The sequence below is a fragment of the Maylandia zebra genome, linkage group LG15 (assembly GCF_041146795.1).
Source record: "Maylandia zebra isolate NMK-2024a linkage group LG15, Mzebra_GT3a, whole genome shotgun sequence".
Taxonomy (NCBI): domain Eukaryota; kingdom Metazoa; phylum Chordata; class Actinopteri; order Cichliformes; family Cichlidae; genus Maylandia; species Maylandia zebra.
Window position 1 is genome coordinate 19,225,529 of NC_135181.1, and position 23,996 is coordinate 19,249,524.

General features: G+C 37.5%; 2 protein-coding genes across 3 annotated transcripts in view; one reads left to right on the plus strand and one right to left on the minus strand.

Moving 5' to 3' along the window:
* scara5 (scavenger receptor class A, member 5 (putative)) overlaps window positions 1-6,283 on the minus strand; it is a 110,847-nt gene extending 104,564 nt beyond the window's left edge. Inside the window, exons 1-2 of the mRNA XM_004550625.4 lie at window positions 6,087-6,283; window positions 679-796 (exon numbers count right to left, since the gene is read on the minus strand). Of these exons, the coding sequence (XP_004550682.1) occupies window positions 679-790 (112 nt within the window). The 5' untranslated portion in view covers window positions 791-796; window positions 6,087-6,283. The remainder of the gene's footprint in view (window positions 1-678; window positions 797-6,086) is intronic.
* Window positions 6,284-17,308: 11,025 nt separating this feature from the next.
* LOC101481444 (sterile alpha motif domain-containing protein 12) lies at window positions 17,309-23,498 on the plus strand. Of its 2 annotated transcripts, XM_076874058.1 has the most exons (5): window positions 17,317-17,406; window positions 21,358-21,441; window positions 21,903-22,029; window positions 22,166-22,306; window positions 22,570-23,498. In XM_076874058.1, exons 3-5 carry the CDS (start codon window positions 21,909-21,911, stop codon window positions 22,584-22,586), a joined length of 279 nt encoding a protein of 92 aa, XP_076730173.1. In that variant the 5' UTR covers window positions 17,317-17,406; window positions 21,358-21,441; window positions 21,903-21,908; the 3' UTR covers window positions 22,587-23,498. The 2 variants fall into 2 exon arrangements, with proteins under 2 accessions (XP_004550683.1, XP_076730173.1); XM_004550626.5 differs by lacking the exon at window positions 21,358-21,441 and having other exon boundaries at window positions 17,309-17,406.
* The last annotated feature ends 498 nt before the right edge of the window (window positions 23,499-23,996 follow it).

Sequence of the window (23,996 nt, forward strand, 5' to 3'; positions counted from 1 at the left end):
GTGCTTTAAAACTGTTTGGTAGAAATGCTCTCTTTAATTGAATGAGGTGTGAAAGTGTTCTTGGATTAGTAAAAGTGGACGAGGACAGTTTCTGATCTGTATGGCCATTGTCCACTTTCCATTAAAATGTCAACAAATTCTTAAGTTGACATTTAATAAGTCTTTCCCAACAAACTGGCCGTTCCTGCACTGAAACCTGAGACCACCACAGGGTCAACTGCGGATTCATTCAGCTGCACCTGCATTTACACACATATACAGATGTTGCTCCTGGATATTTCTGGCTTCTATAGATGACCACAGTGAGAGCAGCGTGAGAGCCAAAGGGTGACAGCATTGTGCCTGTGTGTTAGCGCACTTGACAGATCCGGTCTTTGTTATCAGCGTGTGGGTGGCTTTTGTATATATATGAATAAAAGGTCCTGAAAATCAGTTATTTTTCCATTTTGTTTCCTGCTTTTTCCGGTAAGTTTTCAGAGCTGCCCTTGTCATTAGAGAACACCCTTCACTACAAACATCTGTGATCACCTACTTATTGCAGCAGGACATGCAGTGGGTGCGCTGGGAGGTTAAATCGAGGTTGTTCCTTTGGAAAAAGCCTGCATTTTAGTTAAAAGAACTAAAGCAGCAAGCCTTGGGTTCAACTCAGCACTTTCACAGCTCAGTTATTCCTCCTACCTTCATCACACAGGTTGAGTTTGGACAAGTTGTGTCCATCATAGGCCTCTTCATAAAGCGAGACGTTCTCTCTCTCTTCATTTGTGCTCAGATACATGGCCTTGTTCTCCATCTCCTCCTGAGAGAACAGAGAAAATACATATGCTTATTTTAGGATTGTAATCTGTCTAAAACCAAAATAAATATTTGAAAGTTTAATCTAATGTTGAGTGAGTTTACACGCACATGGAAACCAAAATCTGGATCAGTCCGCTTCCTGTATATTAGCTACATTTCAGTATTTTATTTTGGTTAGCCTCAAATGCTAATATTTAAAATGATCTGCTCAGAAACCATGCTGTTATACAATGTTCAAGCAGAGACACAGCTTCTTCATCCTAAAAACAGCATGTGATGTTAACTGAAGATTAAATGTACAGTTTTCACTACTTACGTTGTGACTGCAATGGTTGCAGTTATTGAATGTACTTTTTCAGTGACTGTCAACCACTGTCTATATGCAAAATATGGGCACAGCCACCTTAGAGTCACCTTTTGGTTATTGAAGTCCCAGTGGGAAGCTTTTTCTGTTGCCACCTTTGTGTGTTGAAACCAGAGTGCATTTCTGCTAGTAGGAAACTAAAAGAGCCATGCTCATACAGGATTGATTTGTCAATCACAAGGTAGGCATGCACAAAACCAGACCATTCTTTATCATACCTTTTGACTACAAGTAAACAGCAAACTGTCTACTGAGGGCATGAATCAAAGGAGTCGACATTTTTCCCCCCATAGATTTCCACAATCTGACTTTAACTTCCATCTTTCTTTCTACACAGTCCACACTGTCAGCATCTCACAAGTACAGGTGGTCCTTAAAAAGTAAGTGTGAGCTACTGCCTTCTATTACTGCGAATGAGGTAGAGCAGCTGTGGGAGCGCTGATCAGCTTTAAACAACAATAAACACACATTTCCAAGCTAAACAGAAGGAAACGCTTATGATATGGCAGTCTTTAAGCCAGTGTTATGCAATTTGTTTCCTCAGCCAGCAGAGATGGAGAGAAGTCATGTTTCAGCCCAATTACATTAGTCTTTTTGCTTTTAGAAAGCAACATTTAGAAAAGGTATGAATGAAAACACATAAAACATTATGAAAGGTCAGTCATAGGCCATGAGAAAAGGAGTTATTCACCTTTCATACCAACTGGCAGTGAGCAGTGTGTGGAAGTGGCTTCTGCTTCTCAAGCAATTTGGTTTAACTTCTGTGCCAGTTTTCCAAAACATGGTGGAGTATTTGAATGTCAGCCCAAGTGGAAATGGTAAGTGAGTAAATATAGAGCTGGTAGCCATACTCAATTTTATAAATTATCTGATGAACAGTGTATCTAATTAACAACCACTTTCTGAAATATATTGAGTCTGCAGTGGCAGCAGAATAAGAAATTTTGCCCACAAAAATAAAAAGCAGTTTTTGCTCTGTACTTTCTGGATGTTGGATTTTTGGTTAGATGGGATACTACTGTTGAGAGATTTCCAGTTTACACATATGCTGTTTTCATATCTTTAAACATGTGACAACGCAAGTTTTAAACATGGGAATGTACTGTGTTAGATTGTATTAGACAATTAAGTTTTCACTTACATGTTAATACTGTAACCAGTAAATAATCACTGTTTAATTACGCATTTTTTCCAGACACCTAGGTAAACACAAGTACTTGGAATGAGAAGGATCCATGTTGTAATTCCAATTTAACCCTTGATTGAAAACATGACTTAATTACCAGTAACTAAGCTGGGGATTACAGCCAGTTTAGCATCATATGAACACTACCATTTCTAATTTGAGATTCCAGCAATAATTTGAAGAGTAATAACTTATGATAACATTAAAAATAAATGATTTAATTAATCATTAGCTCAAGTGTATCTTTGAGCTTGAACAACTAGAATCCGGCAGACTGCTCAATATTTCCAAATATATTGGTGGAACTAAAGAAGAAAATGCGAAGAAAAAAATTCTAACACTGTGAAATGTAAAAAATTATATTAGCAAAATTCATTACTGCATTTTGTTTGACTTTCTATTTTCTCTCAAATACCCAAGGTGAGGAATGCAGAGCATTTTAACAGATTTATTTATGGATTCCAGTAGATCCTTCTCTTGGAAGCAGTAATCCCACCTTGAGCACCAGGTTGACAGTGTCATCAAGCAGCTGAGTTACATGACCTCTTGTGTAACTCAGTTTTAATAAAAGCACACAGAGGTTTACATTTTATTTAAGTCTTAAGGACTTAAATAAAACGAGGAACTTATTAGCATGCATGTTTAGGTTCTAATAGCATGAACTCGTTCACCAGACTGTTTACTTTACGTCGAGCATGTTTACTTTTCTAGCTTGGGCAGGGTTTCCCACAGTATGCATAAGGCAAACCAAATATGAATAATATAAAAGGAAACACAGGACAAATAAGACAGGGATAGAGAGGTTATGTCAGACACCTCGGAGGGATAAAATGAAATCTGCTGTAGTACGGAGTCGTGGGTTTTAAACTTCCACAAACCCTAGTGGCAGATCTGTGAGTATTTGAGAAAGTCATTAAAAAGCGTTCAGTCAAGTCTCTCATTAAAGATAGGATAGGGGGTCAGGTTGACATTTAGACTAAGACTAGGCAGAAGCCATTAGGGTTGCTAGGTGACTCCACTAAAAACTCCACACTCCCATACATGTGTTTGTGCGTGTGGGGAGAGTTATCTTCTAATTACACTGCGTCTGGTGGGATATAACACTTTTAATCGCTCAGTGCCAACAGAGGATGGTGGGAAAGCCAAGCAGTTAGTGTTTTACCTCTCCAGCTCTGCAACTACAGACCTTTGTTTTTTCTGGATTTGATCATAAAAAATTAATTAAAATAAACACCACATGAATATTAGAGAATTTTAAGCATGAAATGAATGAGATAGCTACACACATGCCCATACTACAGTTTTGTTTACTGTGTGTGTTTTAATCGCTGATTATGTGGTTGCTAGGCAACAAAATGATGCTATAATATAAACATGCACGTTGCAGTGGATACAAATTAAGATGTTAGTGTTGTGAAATTCAAAGGCTAAAATGCTTTCATAAGGTGTTCATTTATAGGTGGTTGCTAGAAAGTGTGATGACATCATATCTGATATAGATGAGAACCTTCAGTGGCCTAAAACATGCCTGTTTGCCAGTTTTGATTGGTTGATTCCTGACATTCTTGTATATGCAAACCAACAAAGATTTTGTGTATTATAGTAATATAAAAGACAAATTTTCAGAGTTCTGTGGTACACATACAAGGTAATTACAGAGAAATTAGAGCAGAGAAACAGCAATCAAAGAATCCTAAATAGAGATTTATGTGAGAATTTCCTAACGTCAAAAATGGCCGTTGTCGCGGCCCTCCTGTTGTTAGCTCCAAATTGCAGTCTGTTTGATGTCTGATGTCCATGTGAGAACAGTGTGGGTACTTGTTGGCGAATTAATACAGTAGCAAAGCACATTGGTATCCTGTCTACTTCCTGTTGCACATTCTGCTGAGGCAGGGCTCAGATCTAACCCAAAAGGAGAAAATTCAAGTAGTAACCAGGTCATGCCATGTTGTTGCTCCATGAGATTGGGATCAGGGGCACATCTACTCAATACACAGACTTGATCCTCCTAACACCATCCACAATTATGAGTGAAAAGGCTTGTTTTGGGAATCATCTTACATTTAAGTAGATATATATTGGGGGAAAAGATGTTAGCTCCCACAGGATAATCATACTGCTTTTCATTTTGAACTACAAAGATCTTGTAAATCCACTTTAGACAAGCACTTTTGCATTAAAAAAAAAAAATCTAAAATCCAGCAAGTTCTTTCAACCAATACAAAAAAAAATGTCTTCGTAGTGTCATAACAGTGACCAGTACCTGCTTAAGTGATTGGTTGCAGGGCAGATTCCAAAGCACATTTGTTTTGTCATAATCACTATAGTATGTCTATATTGTATTTTGGCTCTTGGTCTATAATGCACCTGGCAACAAAATGTAAAGAGACCACTAATTACATGCCTACTGGCCACAGTTTGAATGAAAAGAAAATGAAAAGCTTTGCTGTTAATAGCAAATTGTTGGGTCTGATAAAAGTAATAGAAACAAATCTAGTTACCTTGCCATCATGACTGTCTCCGCAACAGCCAGGGGATTTATTTGGACATTTATTTTGAAACAACACATAAATTATCTTTACTGTTTAATTAATTACCTTTTTTCAAGTGTTTTGTGATTTGTATTGAATCACCATTCAAATAACATGATAAGCACCACTTAAAGCATTTACTGACTTGAACCTGTGGAATTTATATTTCTTATTTTTGCTGATTTTCCATAGATTTCAATCCAGGATTCTCTGTGTGTCTCTTATAATATCTGCTCTGGTCAACTTCACTGAAGATGAATGCACAAAGAGTGAATGGGAATTCACTCAGCACAGCAGGCGGACCACTCTCAATTCTAGTAGCATAAGAGGAAGCAATTATCTTGTCATGCACTGTCGCTCTGTGAGATTTGCCCTCAGCAGAGAATCTGATCATCTGCGAGGTCAGAGGGACACGACGCGTGTGGTCTCTCCTGACAGTCTAAGTACATCGACAGAGATGAATGAGTGCATGTGTAATTGGAATAAATATATATTTTCAAAACATTACATAACACCCAATGTCAAACTGCTTTTCAATACGCAATAAATAATCACTACAATCAAAAACAATCCCTGTGATCAAAACAAAAGCTCACAGCTCAGTTTGTTCCATAAAATCTGAGCTTGGATCCCTTGAAAGCGTCACAGTAAGGCAAACACTCCACGCCATTGTTCAGTCATCCGTGTGCAACATTAACCCATTTTTCTCGGTTAATTAGCAGAGATACTTCATCCATGACCGCGGAAACACAAAGCAACAATTTTCTGAGGATGAGTTCCATTAAGTGTGGGTTTCCTGTCCTTGTGTAGCGCTGAGCTCCAATAAATTGTATGCAGCAATTCAGCCTAATAGTCTAATAGCAATAAAAGTGGAACACATGTCAATAAATCAGCAACTCTACAAAGGTCGAAACAGCCCAGTTGGTGGTTTTACAGATGAGGGACAAACGTCATTAACCTATGAACGCACTAATTAACTTACCAAGCCTTGGTAAATCTGTTACTCTTACGCAGATTTCCCGAGAGCCTACTTATGTGATTTATACTAGGGATCCTCTGTGTGTACACATTGCATGATACCCTTTTTCAAATGAATGACAGACCAGACAGATGCATATTTAAGTCAAAATTCGTTACATATTTTCTCAGATAATGCTAAGCCTGTGCGACATCCTGAAGGAGAGAAGCAGCACGAGTCCTCCTGTCTCACCTTTTCAGCTGTCAACGGGAAATAAAATTCACTGCTCCGCGTTTTTCATAATTGCCCTCAAAATTCTGCTCTCGCTTCCTTTTTTCAGTGGCTCAGCTCTCAAAAAAATAATGAAAACTACAAAACAAAAAGTAATCGGTAAAGTTTCTAATAGTACAGGGACATGCACAGCCTCTGTCAGTGCTGCGGAGACAGGCAGCAGCTCTGTAGTGGAGCGCAAACTGTGACATTTTGGGGTAATATACCCATAACAACGTCATGTGACCATCACTAAACTCCAGCTGAAGTTGCCGAGCAGCTGGGACAGAGGCTGCGAGGTGAAGATGATGACACTCACCTGTTGTACACGAGCGCCCTCTGTGGGATGGAGGTAATAAAACAAAGTGAGTTTGTGTCCCATCTTCTTCCACTTTTGGTTGCTTCCTTTAGGGGTCGCCACAGCAAATCACCTGCTTTCATCTCCTCTGTCTTCCATCTCCTGCATCCTCATCTGGCACACCAGCCTTCTGTATGTCCCCCTTCACTACATCATCGTTCATATCTGCAGTCTACCTCTTTTTCTCCTGACTAGCAGCTCCATATTCAGCATCTTTTGTATGCGGAATATGGAGCTGCTATTCACAATACCTCCTCTGTACATGTCCAAACCATTGCTGTCATGCCCCTATAACTTTGTAAACAACTCAAGCCACTCATGTTGAGTGGTTTGGAGACAGAAGTTAGCACCATGGATGAGTTGCCTCGTTTCAACACTAAATACATAAAACATTTTATGTCTGAATGAACAAATGCAGTGATAATAAAAGTGTTTGCTCACTTGATTTCACATTTTTTGTATGTTTGTCACACTTAAATGTTTCAGATCAACAAAACAATTTAAATATTAGAGAAATATAACACAAGTAAACATAAAATGCAGTTTCTAAAAGTAGTAGTAGGGGAAAAAATCCAAACCTACATGGCCCTGTGTGGAAAAGTGACCCCCCACCCCAACACCCATAATTTTAGCATAAATTAACTGGCGTATCCCATATTTGGAAATCTGAATTCAATTTCTCTAGCAACACCCAGGCCTGATTACTGGCACACCTGCTCTCAATCATAAATCTTAAACTTAAATAGAACCTGCAAGTCAGACATCATGCTGCAATCCAAGGAAATTTAGGAAGAAATGAGAACCAAAGTAAGTGACATCTCTGAGTCTGGAAAAGGTTATAAAGCTATTTCTAAAGTTGCAGGACTCCAGCGAACCACAGCGAGAATCATTATTCACAAATGGCAAAAACATGGAACAGTGGTGAACCTTCCCAGGATTGGCTGGCTGACCAAAATTAACCAAAGAAGTCACAAAGACCTCCGAATAACATCCAAAGAACTGCAGGCCTCACTTGCCTCAGTTAAGGTTATTGTTCATGACTCCACCATAAGAAAGAGACTGGGAAAAAATGGCCTGCGTGGCAGAGTTGCAATACAAAAACCATTGCTGAGTATAAGGAACTGAAATGTAAATCTTAGGTTTGCTGAAAAAAATCTTGATGTTCCTTAAGATTTTGGGAAAAAACTGACTGACGAGACAAAGTTGAGCTTTTTGGAAGGCGTGTGTGTCATTACATCTGGCATAAGGGTAACAGCAGTCTGCTGTCTACCAAAACATCCTGAAGGAGAATGTCCAGCCATCTGCTTGTGACCTCAAGCTGAAGCGTACTTGGCCTCTGATCCAAATGATCCAAAATACACCAGAAATACACCTCTCAATGACTTAAGAAAAGCAAAATGAAGACTTTCAAGTCTAGTAAAACTCCTGACCTGAATCAGATTGAGATGCTGTGGCATGACCTTAAAAAGCTGGTTCATGCTCAAAAACCCTTGAATATGGCTGCATGAGTGGGCCAAAATTCTTCCACAGCACTGTAAAACACTCATTGCCAGTCATCACAAATGCCTGACTGCAGTTGTTACTGCTAAAGGTGGTCCAACCAGTTACTAAGTTTAGGGGGCACTCACTTTTTTTAGAAACTGCATTGTGTTTACCTGTATTCTCTTTGCTTTCAGTACTGAAACTGAGTTTGTGAACTGGTGCCAGAAGTACCATCTCCAGATCAGTGCTGGGAAAAGTTGGTGGACGACTGCTGCAGGTACAAACCTTCTCCTTTACCAGAGAACATCCAGTGAAGAGACACTGAGATGAATTCTGAGAAGTGCCTGGGGGTTCTTTTAATAATAAGCTGAACTGGTCATATAATGGAAGAGAACTTTAAGAAAGGACAGAGAAAACTGCATTTGCTCAAGAGACTCCTTGTTTTAAATGCCGATAAGACTGAACTATATCCTAAAATCAGTCAGGGACTGGCTTCTTTTTCTTCAACTGCTACATCAAGCATTCAAAATCAGAGTAATATTGGATTCGTCTCTGGGGTTTGACTCACATGCATCAAACATTTTGCGACACAGGGTTTCCTTAGCTGAACTTAAGAATATTATTCATACATTACATTGTTACATTGTTAGGTCTTTCTCAGTTTTTAACACATGAACAACAGTGTTATACACACAATTACCGTTTGAGTTTGTGTCTTAAAGTGTTATAGATATTAAAAAGTGACTGCATGTATACTAACATGATATAGACAAAACAAAAAACTGTGTAATTTTAGCTGCAAACAAGCTTTTTTAAAGTTTCTCCAGTTTGGTATTTTATTTTCTGCCTCACTTCCATCTATGTCGGTCAATTTTGGAATCCAAACCAAATTCAGTTTCTGTTTTAGAGTTAGAGGGTCTGCGAGTGCTGAATTAGTTTAAATAGTTTTGTAAAGACATGCATAGTTTGCTGAGAAATGTTAATATTGAACAATTCTCCAATAAACACAATTTGTATCCCTTGCTAACACTCGGAGGGCTAAAACAATGTATTTTCTTTCCCTCTTGTTTTCTAATATATGTGAAGTATATAATCATAGATTATAGGATTTTCCATTGTCCATAATATTGCTTTTCTTTTACATAAGTTACATTTCTGTGTAGCTAAATTGTTTTTGCAATATTAATTAAACTTTTAAAATGAATTAAATCCTGTATTGATGAACTGCATCAGAGTCAGCTAGTTGGTGTGGATGCTGGACATAAAAAGCATTCAGCTCCAATGCCAGAGACACACATTCTGGCTTTCAATCTGTGTATGTTTCAGTCTATGTATGTTCTGTTCACTGAGAAATGACTGAGATTTTTCTTATTTTTGGCGTGAGGATGGTGGAAGACTAATAGCACCTGCACCTCTCAAGGCCATACTGGTGGAGGGCACGAAAGCCTGCAGGAATCTCTGGCAGCCTGTGAGAGTCAAAACTTTGATAAGTCATAGGTAATAAGTAAATATTCAGTAACAGCACATATATGTTGTTGTTCACAAATTACAGACCCATTTCTCTACTCCCACAATTATTCAAAAATACTTAATAGACGGTGTACATTTATAACTAAACAAAATATTACCAGGATTTTTCGGATTTAGATCAAACAGATCAACATCCATGGCATTAACTGAATTATTTAAAGAAGTTACAAATTGTGTCAATGAAACAAAGTAAGCGGCAGGAGTTTTTAACTTGAAAACAACCTCTGACACATTTGATGACAAGATGTTAAATGATACAATGGAAAGACCTCGTATTAGAGGGGTGGCGCTAGACTGGGTGAAAAGCATTTAGAGAGCAGGGACTCTTCAACATTCAGACTCTTCATCTTATATGCAAATGATACATGCAGAGCAGCAGATATGTCGAAGTTCATTTTTATTTGCGGATGATACATATATTCTTTGTCATGGAGAGAATTTGCAACAGCTTTTGCAGGTCACGACACAAGAAATGACAAAACTAAAAAGATGGTCTGAAAAAAACAAATGATCACTTTTTAAGAAAAACTCAAATTATGATATATGGAAACCTCAGAAAAATATGTACACTCAAAAAAACCATCAAAGTCCTGAAGAAAACAAAGCTTCTGCTCAATCATAAATCACTTCATACACTTTATTGTTCTCTCATATTGCTATATTTAAATTGCTGTGTAGAGGTGTGGGGTAACACATGCAAAGGTGCACTGCAATAGTTATGTACACTTCAAGAATGAGCAATAAGACTAGCTTCTTCCCAGGAGAAATAAAGACGTGAATATCTGGCTTATACATGAATAAGATATGTGTAATTAATGGAGATGCTATAAGGATTTAAAAGACAAATTTTAAAGGATTTGAAATCATGGGAGACTACGGAAAAAGGATTAAACTAGCACAATGTGCTCACTTGTCACTTGGTCTGCTGGCTGCACAGTCTGGAGCTGATTTATAGATTTTAAGCTGAGTCAGGTGAAACCGCTGCTGAAATAGTGAAAGGAAAAAGCATGTAAGTACAAAATACTCTTCAATAGAAAATACTTTCCAAACAGTTGATATTAAATGCATTTCTAAAATGTGTCTAAGACAGGAAAGAAGGAGACAGTCTTAAAATGCCACTCTTTTCCTCCTCCTCAAGTCTTATTCTCCTAGATTGAATTCAAACTCTAAAACACGAAAACATGTATAAACATGCTTATTTATCCCAATATTATCTCAATAATTAACACGTGTTTAGAGCACTTGGAGCTGATCAGCATCTTTAAATGGAGCAGCAGAGAGAGAAAACAAAATCCCCATTCCATACTAAATGCAATGTTTTGAGCAAAAATAAAGAGCTTTAATGAAACCCACTGACTGGATTGGCACCCATTTGTGTCAGTAACATAGTTCTGCAACTGATCTGCTCAAATAACTGGATGTCAGCCTTGTAGACGTGATCGTGATTCAGGAAATGCAACCATGTTAAATGACCTGAGACAGCTGATTGTTATTGTGTAAACAAAATCTGTCAAAGGGGGTCAAACTGAACTCTTGACACAAACACATCAGATAACAAAGAGACAAGAATGGAAGGGCAGAATAGGAAATACAAAAGGGGATTAAATATAACAAAGTGGAAGCAACTGAAAATGACAGCAACTCAACAGTGAAATTGTAGGCTATGTAAAATCACAGAGTGGGTTCAGCAGATGCTTAGTGCACAGAGGTCATTAACTTTCTGCAGTCAATTGCTATAGCCCCTTAAACTTCATGTAACCATCAAATTAGCTCAAAAACAATACGTAGAGAGCTTCATGGAATGGGTTTCAATGTCCGAGCAGCTGTATCCAAACCTTAAACTATCAAGTGCAGTGCAAAGCCTTGGATGGAGTGATGTAAAGCATGCCACCTCTATGCATTTGCATGAACTGGAGAACTGGAACCTTTTTCTCTAAGGGTCTTTAATCTGGTCAAATTGCATGATATACCCACAGAAATCTTTTTTTCTTTAAAAAAGATGCAATGCCTGCCAATCACAGTGTTGAATTGTTATTTGTAACTTTCTTTTGTACTTTTGTAATAGTATTCCCTGAGTTATCCTACCCTTTTCTCCTCTGAAGACATGCTTATATCTACATTTAAACTGGAGAATTGGATGATACTGAAGTCATTCCATTTTGTTTTAGTGGATATCAACTGACTTACTGGTTATTTTTCATTGTTATTTTACTACGAGTACTGAATAAGCAGGGACCATACTGTTTTGGCAGAGAAGTGATTAAAATGTAAGAAATTTTTAGTCATACCTCTGTTGCAAAACAGACCTGTCCAGTTCATCTCACAGTTGCACTGCCAGGGCATGTTGCAAGTTCCATGGACACATCCAGGATAAGTCAAACATTCGTTACAAAGTTCTCCCTGCCAGCCATAATTGCATCTGCCGAACACAAATATGTAACTATGAATACATTCCCTTTGTCATCGCCTTAAAATCTCTTCTTTGTTCTAATGCTCTGTATCTGGTGTTTATTTTTCCTCACTTACTTCCACATGATCGTGATCCAGAATAGCAGCTAACCGATAACAGAGGTAAATAAACCCTCTTTAGTGTTTCTTTTTTGTTTGACAAAGCTTTTAAATGACTTCTCAGAAGCTCACAGCAGAACATCTCAAACAAATCTGTAGGTTATTAAAAAATAAAGATAAATATCAACATTGTGATCCTTTCTTTTTGTCCATGTGTCTTACTAAATAAAATCTCCAAAAGTTGATTCTGTTCATCTAGATGTAGTGTTTTGTGGGAGAAACGTTTCGTCACTCATCCAAGTGACTTCTTCAGTCTCAGCTGACTGCAGGTCAGTCAGCTGAGACTGAAGAAGTCACTTGGATGATTGAGAATGCATCAAGACGTACTAAATAAAATGTTTGGGTTCTAGAAACTGTTTCTATAAATTAAATCTCACAGAAGGTTTTTGTGTCTATTTGTGCCATAGGAATGGGTCATCAGTTTGGAGGTCGTTTCACATTTTAAACCAAAAATGTAGATAAGTGAGTGGACATGGCTGACAAGCTCAGATGAATGTTTTAGTGTTGGTCATAAGCAAATCTTATTGAGAAACTGCAATAGAAACTGCATTGGATGTATGTGAAGTTTTGACTTACTGTTGTGTGTGTTGTTGTCCCAGTCCCAGGCCTCTACAGTCAAAGTGTATGTCCGCTTGAGGAAAAGGAAAAACAACCAGTCACATGACATTTAGGACTTAATATTTCAGTGCATACATGTGTTCCTGAACGAAGTGTTGAAGTGTTGCCCATTTAATGATATAGTCACAACAGCCTTCACCATCACTCAAATTTGGGATGAACAATAAGGATAAAATCACTGGGTCTGTTTAAGGAAAACTAAAAATCCACAAAGTAGAAGAATATGGGCACAGCTAAAGACTTAATCCCATGAGTCCCATTGGATGTGCATGATCCATGGCATGCAATAGAATTAAACATCACTGCACATAATTCATAGATCCAGTTCATTAGAGACACACAATGTTACTAAGTTCAGCACAGAGAGGAGCAACATCATTTGTGTGTTGCTTCCTTCTTTGGAAATCATGGTAAATTAGTTGTTGGAAAATCCAGTCCAGGTTTTGAATCCTCCTTTTCTATATGACAATAGTGCAAGTAAACAGGAAATTACCCAGGGAAGATTGCTATAAAATAAAAATGTAATTCAGTGTTTTTCAATTTTAAATACTAAGGTAGAACATATCAGAAGTGGTTTGGTCCCATCAAGCAAGAAGAAAACCAAGAAAACCAAAAACCACTCAGCAAAAATGAAGAGGAGTTGTCCTTCTGGGAGTGAAAAAAGAGGAAAAGGAAAAAGCAAGACAGTGGTAAATGAAGCTGATAATAATGATGACTAAATGATTAAAAGCATAGAACTTAGCCCTTACACCATTAACACCTATTAAAGAAAGAGTCTGCTTGATCTGAGCATTGTTTCTAAAATAAACATGGTCTGTCTAATGGAAACATTTGGAGGTAACAATACTTTTTTTGCTAACTGATGAAAACTGCAACTGCACTGTCGAGCTATTAATGCTAATTTATACAATTTACTTGTAACAAGCATTACTCTGCAAGCACATATACTTATTTTGCTATATGAGAAAACACTCACAAAACATGGATAAAGCAGTCAGGTTGGAAAAATTTAGCCAATGTGAAAGTGCCTTAAATCTCTATTCTATCTGAAGGCCACCAGATGGCGATAGCTGTAGTTCTAAAAAAGACTTCATTCCTATAGTATAGAAGTAAACGGGAAAACAACTTTCTGTCTTGACCTTTGCACACTGTTTATTTGCACACTTTATTTTAAAATTTAACTCTAATTCTTAGTCCAGACTTTACTTCTTAGGCTAAATTCTTAATTTATTCCTTATATCTTTTAGACCTTTCTTTGATGTTCATTTTTTAAAATCTATTATGTAACTATTATTGCTGTTTTTTTGTAAATTTTTACTGTAGTTTTATGGTTGGGCATTGCACAGCAACAAGCATTTCACTGCATGTCATACTGTGTATGATGGTGTATGTGACAAATAAAATCTGAATTTGAATTTGACCTAGGTTATGTTTGCATCTTTTTTTTTTCCTTTTTTTTTTACTGTTGTGAGATTATTTAATGAGCTTCCCTGTAAATTTTTTGTAAAGAGCTCCAACAGACTGTTGCCACCATTACGACATTATTCAATTATTGATTAATTACATGTGCATGTGTACTGAAGAGCAAATTCTCACCTTCATCCATAATGTAAAAAACAGGCATACATTTAGGAAGCAATCCTAATTCTGTTGAAATTTCGCATGCCTCTGACTAATTAGAGTGACATGGAGAGAAAAGGGGGGGGAAAGACAGCCACGGACCCGACAGCTGGTTCCTACTCTTCAAACTTGCAAAGCTGAAAAATTCATGTGGGTTGTCTCCACCATGTATGTCAAGATTTACTAATGCATTACATGCATTTACAATTGCAGATACCAGGTTTCCTGTAGAATCTTTCCACACAGTGACTGAGATGTTTGCTTGAGACAGCCAGGTATCTCTACAAATAATTTACAAACCACCCTGTGAGCAGTTTCTGAGCCAACTGGGAGCCGGACAATATTATAATACTCCCCTCCTCATCCTCTTCAGCATTCTCCTCCCAAAATTGAGTCATGTTGGAAACTGCAATACTGGAATCCCGTAATGCATTAAAAAGGTCAATACATTTTATTGGGATTTGGGACTTCAATAAAAACTCTGATACCATATCCCAAGACTAAGTGCAAACTAAAATCCATATTTATTTATTTTCAGAATAATCATGGGAGGTCTCATTTACTGAAGTAATAACATGGCGTGTTGTGTGTTGAGTGCAACCTGTTGTGTTGTGGTACTGTAACCTTTGATGTTGACTGAGTTGCAAAACTCTGCTCTGTACAAACATGTGTATCCAAATATGGGACTTTTTTATGTTCAGTAATGATGTTGTTGGATATTACACAAGTGCAATAACATCTTTGTAACTCACATTTTCTTTGGTTGTTTGTGAGCATGACTTTTATAAAAACAAAAAATGATAATGCTGTCATGCAAAAAAAGTTTGACACAATTAGTAATGAGTTCAGAATGTTTTTGTATGGAAAAATAGGGAGGCATAGTTTCTCTCTATATATAGGATATAGGAGATATAGGAGATTTCCTGTTATGCGTTTTGCTTGCTTAACAGTATTTTCAGATGTTCGGCTGGCTGGCTATGGTGCTATAACATGCAGCACAAATTATATTGTGAAAATTGTTATACAGAAGTCCTGTAAGGGGTACAATGCACTTTACTAACAACTCAGTGGTGCTTTCAATAAAGAAAGAAGCTCAATGAATGACAGTTTTGGTTTTAGGATTAGTCATATATTTCCCAAAGCTGTTTTGGTGGGGTTACTCTCCAAATGTTTGACTGCAATTCTTGGATTTTTTTTCCCCATTAACATAGAATTCTGAATTCCACGGGTTATCAGAAGATGTTAAAATAAGTCATTTTCCTCTTGCATGAACCATTTTAAGCCAAGCTTTGAGTTCATGGTTAACTCAATGTCTTAAAGGTACCAAGGTCCTGTTGTTGCAAAACAAGCCTAAACATCGTCCCTCCATCACTGTGCTTGACAGTTATGCTGACATGCTGTGTTTGGTTTTCACCAAAACATGGTGCTGTGGATTATGGCCAAACATCTTTACTTTGTTCTCATCTGAGCAACAAAGAAATACTTTGTTTGCTACTTAAATACAAAAGCTCGCCCGAAGTTTTTGACTGAAACATAATTTATTTTTCACATCCTTCCACTCATTTTACAATTAAACACAAAACACTATGAACAGAAACATCCCCTATGGTATTTATTAATGGAAATAAAAGCTCACGGCTTATTTTATTTGATAAAGTCTGAACTTGGAGCCCTTGAAAGCATCATAGTAGGCAAACATCCCATGCCATTGTTCAGCCAACTGCGTGAAACATAAGCCCATTTTTGTGGGCAAATTAAAAGCAGAGATACTTCCATAACAGCAGAAACACAAAGCAACGATTTTCTGATGGATGAGTTCCTTTATGTGTGGGTTTCCTGTCCGTTTGTGGCACTGCACTCTAATTAATTGTATGCAGCAATTAAACTGTCATTCAACCTAATAGCAATAAAAATTAAACACATGCAACGTCGAAAAGTCATAGTTAGTTAGTTCTACAGGTAAGGGAGAAATGGCATTAACTTATTATCACACTAATTATACAATCATGTGCGTCATACTAGGGATCCTCTGTATATACATGTTACATAACGTCCCTTTTCAAGGGAATGACAGATGAGCCAGATGCAGATTCAAGTGAAATTTTCTTCATTTAGAGTATCATTAAAACGACAAAAAAGTAATGGCGAAATTGCCCAGCCTCTGCCAGTGATATGAAAAGAGTTAGCAGATCTGTAGAGCAGAGCAAACTAATAAAATAACCTACACTCAAATTAGTAATATACCCGTAACAACGTCACGTGACCACAAGGCTGCTCCACCTAAAGTTGGGAAGCTCCGAGCTGAAGATGACTCCCACCTGCTGTAGACGAGCGCCATCTGTTGGAAGCAGTTAATAAAACATAATTATTTTTTGTAATTTCTTAGAGTATAATATAACAAGCTTAATTATGTAACGTATATAAAATAACAATAATAATAATAATAGTTCTATAAATAAAAAAGGAGTATTTGGACAAATAGGGGAAGGTCGGGGGAACTTATCAGTTAGGTAAAGAATGTCATGTTAAGCACATTTTACATACCAAAATGTGCAGCCACAAACTGCAGCTGTATACATCTTTATTTCTAGATTAAGATGAATTTTAATGACAGTTACTGTGCGGTAATTTGCGAAAATTTGGAGCACCTTGTACACTCAAAAATCTAAGACCTGGATCTCAGACTGCTTATGAGGCCCTCTTTTGTCCTTTTCTCCACCGCAATGTAGTTTTTATACTATCACTATTAAATTATATTCTGCAAATAGATGAATACACTTCTGTGCAGTGGATTAAGTTAACAAATATGGATTTGCAGGACAGGTGGCCTCACAGCTAATTGTCTGTGAACCATATTAACTCCATACCGGTACATAATATAAATAAATGGGCTAGGTATACATGTTTTCTTTTTAATGCACAGATACCAGTGTACCTGGAAATACTACAGACTTCATTAATAGTATGCAGCATTATGTACCAAACACATGTTACCACGGCACCTGAATGCATCACGTGGCAGGGGTAATGGGCGGGGCCTGTGAAATGAACTTACCTACTGTAACACTTCAGTAAAGGTACGAATAGGGTCGCCATTTAAACGTTACGAACGGGAGCGGGCTGGAGGTAAATATCAACTTCCTACTGAACTAAACACCTACATAAAGTTTGTGTAGATAACCAAGTGTTAAAGCGGCTTACCTACAGTATTGTTGTAGCTATTTGACGTTGTTGAAAGACAGTTGTTGTCGATGGGTTGGGCTCAGTCCTGTACAACAGCCCAAATTCTACTCAAAATATTCATATACGCTTAATTGAGGTCTCTTAAATTCAGACATACATACCAAGCTGGTACAAATTAGTACATAACCTTTAGGTACACTGCTTTAATTCGGCATCAGCCTGTCAACAAGAAAAGGCGCCTAAAACAAGTAAAAATTTTAACACTGTAACCAGTCTGCGTATTCTGCTGAGCTTTAAAACTGCAGCGGTAAATATTTTTTGGCAAGGTGATGCATAATGAATCTGTGCAATGCTGTGCAAAACTCTCAGTGCGTTTTTAGGGCATGCTTTACCATTTGCTGAAAGAAAACACACAATAAAGCGCCAACTGTTTGAATAAAGAACCGATACGGCTGCATTGCATAATGTAAATGGAGCAAAGCTGCGGATTAGAGAGCTGAAATCTCTGTGAACTAGGTTATGGAAAAGTTGGACCACTTATTTCTTCCTAAAACAAACTTTAAAGCTTGTTCAGGAGAAGATGTACTTCTGCAAGACACCACAAGGTGGTAGGATTATATTTACAATGTATGAAGGATGCTGCAGCCTGCAGCTTGTGTATGTGTGTTTGACCATTGACGTTTTCTTTATTCCTTGCTGTATTTGATCATAATATCATAGGTCTGGCATAAATCTGCAGGCTCTCTTTCCAAGAAGAAATACAGAGAAACATAATGTATGCATATAGATACTAATAGGCAATCGTTTTCTGACCATTAGTATGTTGAATGTAAAGATTGTCTGTCTAAAATTTAAGATCAACTCTGATATATTATGAAATCCTGTTATATATTAAGCCAATTTCCAGACACCAAAAAATAACTAAAGATATAGATAATAGTCGTCCATCAATTTACAGTTCAAGATCTCCTGCATGCCATTGTGGGTTGGGAAGATATCAACACTCAAGACAGAGTGAGGAAATTAAACATGCACTAATTGCAGTGAGTTAAAGCTATAGAATTAGGCTGGAAAAATATTTTCTTTGGAGGATTGGTAGAGTGAGTCTGGATGTATAGAGTATATGCTGAGTTAGGTTTTGTGTGATGCACACCTATTTGGGAATAAGAGCCAAGTACTCAGTTAACATGATGCATGTGAAATAGTACAACACAAAACAATATGCTTGATTATTCTCCCCACATGTTATGCTGTAGACTACATTAGCTGTAAACTCATGCAATTAAAATTGTTTCGCTTTAATAATGTCAGTGTAATTATTGCAGTATGACTATTACAGTATAAAACAAACAAAACGTCTAGGACTCCCATACATGTTACACCATAACAAAACGTAAAACAACTATTAACTAATATGGACTATGGACATCAAATAGGCAATGATCTATCAATCAATTCAATCTATTTATTTATGAGGACATTTAAAAACAACACAGGTTGACCAAAGTGCTGACTAACTTACCGAGTAACAAGACCATTCAGTACTGTCTGAAAAGCTAACAAACTGAGGCTACATGAGAACTAGCTTCACCTGAGCTGAGTTCGGCACACGGGCTTGTGTTCGCAGATCAGTGAGGGCATACAGCTAGAGAGCAAACCTCACTTGCACTGCTCAAAGCTAAGCTGTCACATAACAGGGTACTAATGGGAGTTTTACAGAGTTTAGGATTTTCATGGGTGTTAGTTAAACAGTTAAATCTGTGAGTCCAGTGATGTTACATTATGATTGCAATTTGTAATTTTTAATCTAATATTTAGTCATTCTGTATTTCATACACACTCATTTCCCCTAAGAAATACTAAAAAACCTCAGATGGTCAAAGGAAACTTCAGTCCATCTGTGAAGTTCCTCAACAATGGGAATTATGACAGCATGACACATCAAAGGCCTCAAATGAAAGGTTAATAAGGGTGAAAGTGATTCAGTTTTTTTGTCTGGAGCAAACTATAATTAACTACCAGTGCACATGATCTACAATCAGCGCTGCGCCTGAGTAAACTGTCTGTTGGGAGAAGTTGGGTATTGCTAATATGGGGCATAGTGAGCTAAAGAGGCACTTGGAAATCAAACAAATCCTTTGGAGAGAATCTTGACCTACTTTAAAAAAGTCTGAACCCGAGGCAGCAGGAGTATATGTTAGATTGTGTGAAAGTGTTTGATAAGGTGACACTGATAATATGTCAGATGGCATAGAGGCTGTTGTTTGTGTGCCTTTAAATTCTGGCTATACACGACTGTGCAAAAGTCCTGACTTGTCTCTCATTTTTTTACAGTTTTCTTTTAAAGGAGCCAGACATTCTTGTAATATTGTGCAGCAGTTCTCCAGGATACAGTTCTCAAGTCTTTCAAAGTTTTCTTTGGACATTGGCTGCTTTTGTACCTCATTTCAGAAGAATGTTTTTTCTTTGTTAAGCTGCTGAACTCTGACTTATGAATAATTCAGACACCTAAATCAAAGGATGAACAGTGAGTCCGTATAAAAAGTCTCCTTCATCATTATGTAATTTCCAAAAACTTGGCATGTCTCAGCATGGTGTGCAATCCTTAAAAAATCTTGCAAAAACCTTGTGAAAACTGAACAAGTGCAGGACAAAAAAAGACATGACAGGTCTATAAAAGTATTTATAGTAGATAATCCGTGTATGAATCTTATATTCTTAAAACAGCAGACACCTGTCACAGCGCATGAGATGTTGATCTGGACCTTGGATCGAGCCATACGGTCCACATTGTTTAACAATGTTAAACTGAAGCTCAATGAAATGGTGATACTAGATGCAAAAGCCGGGAGCTGAATAATAAAAAATATCTGGTCAGCTAGAGAGAGAGAAAAAAAGTCTTGCACACAATCAGTAATTTACAAAAATCCAATTTTCCACCTTGCTTGTCACTGCATATTGCTTTTGTTTACAGGTCCTGGTTTAGCTGTAACTTGGCAGTATGAAACTAAATGAAATGGTTCAGAGCAAATAAGACAAGCTGTATATACAGTCATTTTATGCCACTATAAAATCTAACCACTGGGGCCCAATTCAGGAGCTGTGTGGCTTAAGAGCTGCTGTCTTCAGGCATAAAACCCACATTATTGTCCTCAGTTAGATTTCTTTACTCTCAGCTCACTCTGGCGCTGAAGGGAACTTTGCTGTCTTTTTACCTCGGTCACTCTCTGTATGTCAATTACTCCACTGGGATCTCGTTACCGCCTCAGCCAATCACGCATCCCTCTTAATTAACTCAGGAAATTACATTCCTATATTTACAACCTAATAACTAGACTGGCCTGCTGAAAAGGTCACATCAACTGTTTAGCAATTTTTGCCCTATTACATTGCAGCCCAGGAGAATATGGCTAGGAAAAAAGCCAAATGAACAGAAGGCAGCTTTTTGAAAAGTGCACAACTTTTTTTGACCTCTTAGTGTCATACTCGGTTGATTTCACCTTGCAGTACAAGAATCCATCGGCCATTCAAAACTATTTGTCATCGTGTTCAGGGGGTTGTTGAATTAATCACCGGAAAATAGGCTTATGTGAAGCCAGTAGGTGATCCAGAGCGTCAAATATCAAGAGAAAATAACATTTTCTCACATTTGAAGGTCTACTGCAGACAAAAATGTCCTCAGCTAATGTGCCAGGAGCAAAACTTCATTGAGCTGTTGTTAAGGGTTGTCTGCATGTCCTCAGTGATGGCAGCTGACTTGCTGAGCTTATTTTCTGCTTTTAAAGGAGACATGTCAAATCCATTTTCATTTTTTTTAGAGTAATTATGTGTCACCAGTGTGTCTAGGGGCCCACACAATTTTAAGAAAATCCCCTCATTTCTTTTCATTCTCAGTCATTCAGAGCGTGTGTGAACATTTGCAGCCTATTGTGACAAACAAATCCACGTACACGAGCCCTCACCACATCATATTTTAAGGTAAACTCTGTTTTTAAGATTTTTTTACCACTCAGCCATAAAAGGTTGATAGGGTATTGTCATTGCCCTGCCAAGCAGGTGGGCGGTGTGGACACCCAAGTTTGTGAACTCGAGAATGAGGTGATGTAAGATTTTCAAATTGATACCACAACAACAAGAACAAGAACAAGATAACCTGAGAACTGGGTACCGTATATAAACGTAAATAAATATAAAATACAAATATAAAATCCAATCTGTAATGTAATGGAGCCCAAATGTTGCCTCACAAATTGGTAAAGGTTAGTGCCAGACAGAGATGTTGCTGTAATATCAAGCATGCATTTGTCTCTTTCTTCAGTGTGAAGACTGAATTTAACTGCATTTGGTACAGTGAATTATTTTGTACTGTAAGACAAAAAGCTAAACATTTACTTTTTCTGCACTTCTCTTAATTTCTCTTCTTATGTTTTATTGATCAGAGGGCGATGGGACTATCAAAGGGGCCATCATCATGGTCAGTGGAAGAAGTGCTGGAGTGGATTCAGGAACAGTATCCGACTAAGATGACCCTACTCCACAAAGCCGTAATCAAACATGACATAACAGGTACAACACATGCATGGTATTCCTGCTTCAGTGGCAGGAATTTAACAGGCCAAGTCATTATTAGCTTTCCTCGCATTATTTTGAATCTCTTTTTATATACTTGAACAAATCACTGGGATCCTGTTTAAATCTGCAGGCCGTGTGTTGCTGAGACTAAAGGACTATCAGCTGAAGCTTCTTGGGGTGGAAGATGAGAAGCAGCAGCAGGAAATTTTGCAGGACCTCCTTCTTCTCAAAGTTCAGGAAGAAATCAGTGAACTTAGTGACATCTGCTCTGGTGAGCCTGCCAAATGACTTCATCTTCAGTTCACGGCTGAACTATATATGTAATAAAAAAGTCATAAAGTTGCATTGATAAGGGCATATTTGTTGGAATGCAACAATTATGCATAGAAACAATGGTGCAGGATTCATTTTAATTAAAACTAAGTCATAAATTTAAGTTTGTTCAAAGAAAAAAAGAATTAAGAGTATTACCATTTTAATTCCTGAAAATAGTTCCTAATTTTTGTTTTATTTGCTTTCTTATATACTCTCCAGAGTTTCTTTCTCCATGAATCACAGTGAAAATCTTCAGAAAGCCAAAGAAAAAAACAGAACCATGGCTGACTTTTTGTTATTTTTTTGAATTTCCCAACCATCCATTCATCCACATGAAGGAGACAGAAAGGTGGAATTGATGGAAATAACAAGAAGTGAATAGAAAGAAGGATCGATGAGGAATGAAGAGAGAAGGAAACCCATTTCCGGTGTGAAATCTGACCTGTGCAGATGGATGAGATTAGTTTCTGTCTGAGTGGCTTTTTCTGATCCTACTGTCCATTAATCTCCGTGTTTTTTCTGTCCCTGCACTGGGTTTGCCAACCATGGCATTATAAAACATACGAACAAAACTTTTTATGGACCAAATATGCAGTCGCAGTATGTGTAGAGGTTTAGGATATAAGCCAATCAGCAGATCATTTAAAGCCAAAATGAAACAATCTGCTCACCGATTTTCCCAGGGGATGCATTCTGCTGAGTTTGTTGGTTTAAATTTGTGTTTTTGACTGCAGTTTTTCAGGAAATTTAAGTGGATTTATGAGAGATTTTTTACTTACCTTCTTGACCCCGTGACAAATATCAAATCCTACACACATTTTCATCCTACTAGTATTGTAATAGGTAGCTTGCTCTCAAAATAGGAACAGATTGTATTTTAATAACAGATACTGCTTATCCTCAGTATTTCCTGGGTGGAAAGGTTAAACATTTCACACGTCTGATCAGAAGAGCTGAGTCAAAGCTGTAAAACTTTGTCATGTTGTTTGCTTTTCTCTCTGACTAAAATTGCTTTTCACAAACCAGATGTTGGTGTGCTGCTGTTTCCTTTCAAGTTCATTGTTTTTTGAAGTGAACTGTCAGTTTGTCTGGATTTGATTGTGATGATGCAGTTTCATTAAATCTGTTTCAAGCGACTGCCACTTTGAGATTGCCTCCTTTAAATGTGTATTGTAGGCATCGCTAAGACTGCACAAGTTTCCTACTTCTGACCATCTCTTTGTTGTTTGGTGCACTGAATTTAAAGTGTTTTTGTTAATCATTTCTCTTTTTGGTAAAGACTACTATGGTGTAAACATAGTAAGGAATTTCTGTTTTTACAGCTGCAGCCTGTTAATATCCATGTTCCTCCTAAAAATCTTCTTTTTACTGTGTGGAAAATCCCTCTATGACAGATCGCTGTGAAAGACCCAGGACTGTTAAAACTAAAGGCTATAATCATAGGTGTGTCACCTTCATGGGTATAACCTGGATATATTATGATTAGCTGGAATCTATTGATCTGTAATTGCAGTCACGCATTAACACATTTGAAAATAATTGTTGCAAGCAGGCTCCTCTCTACATATCGCAGCAGTGTGGTTGTACCTCTCACTGCTTGGCAGTTGCGCATTTTCCTTGAGCATCTGAAAGTGCATTGATAGTAA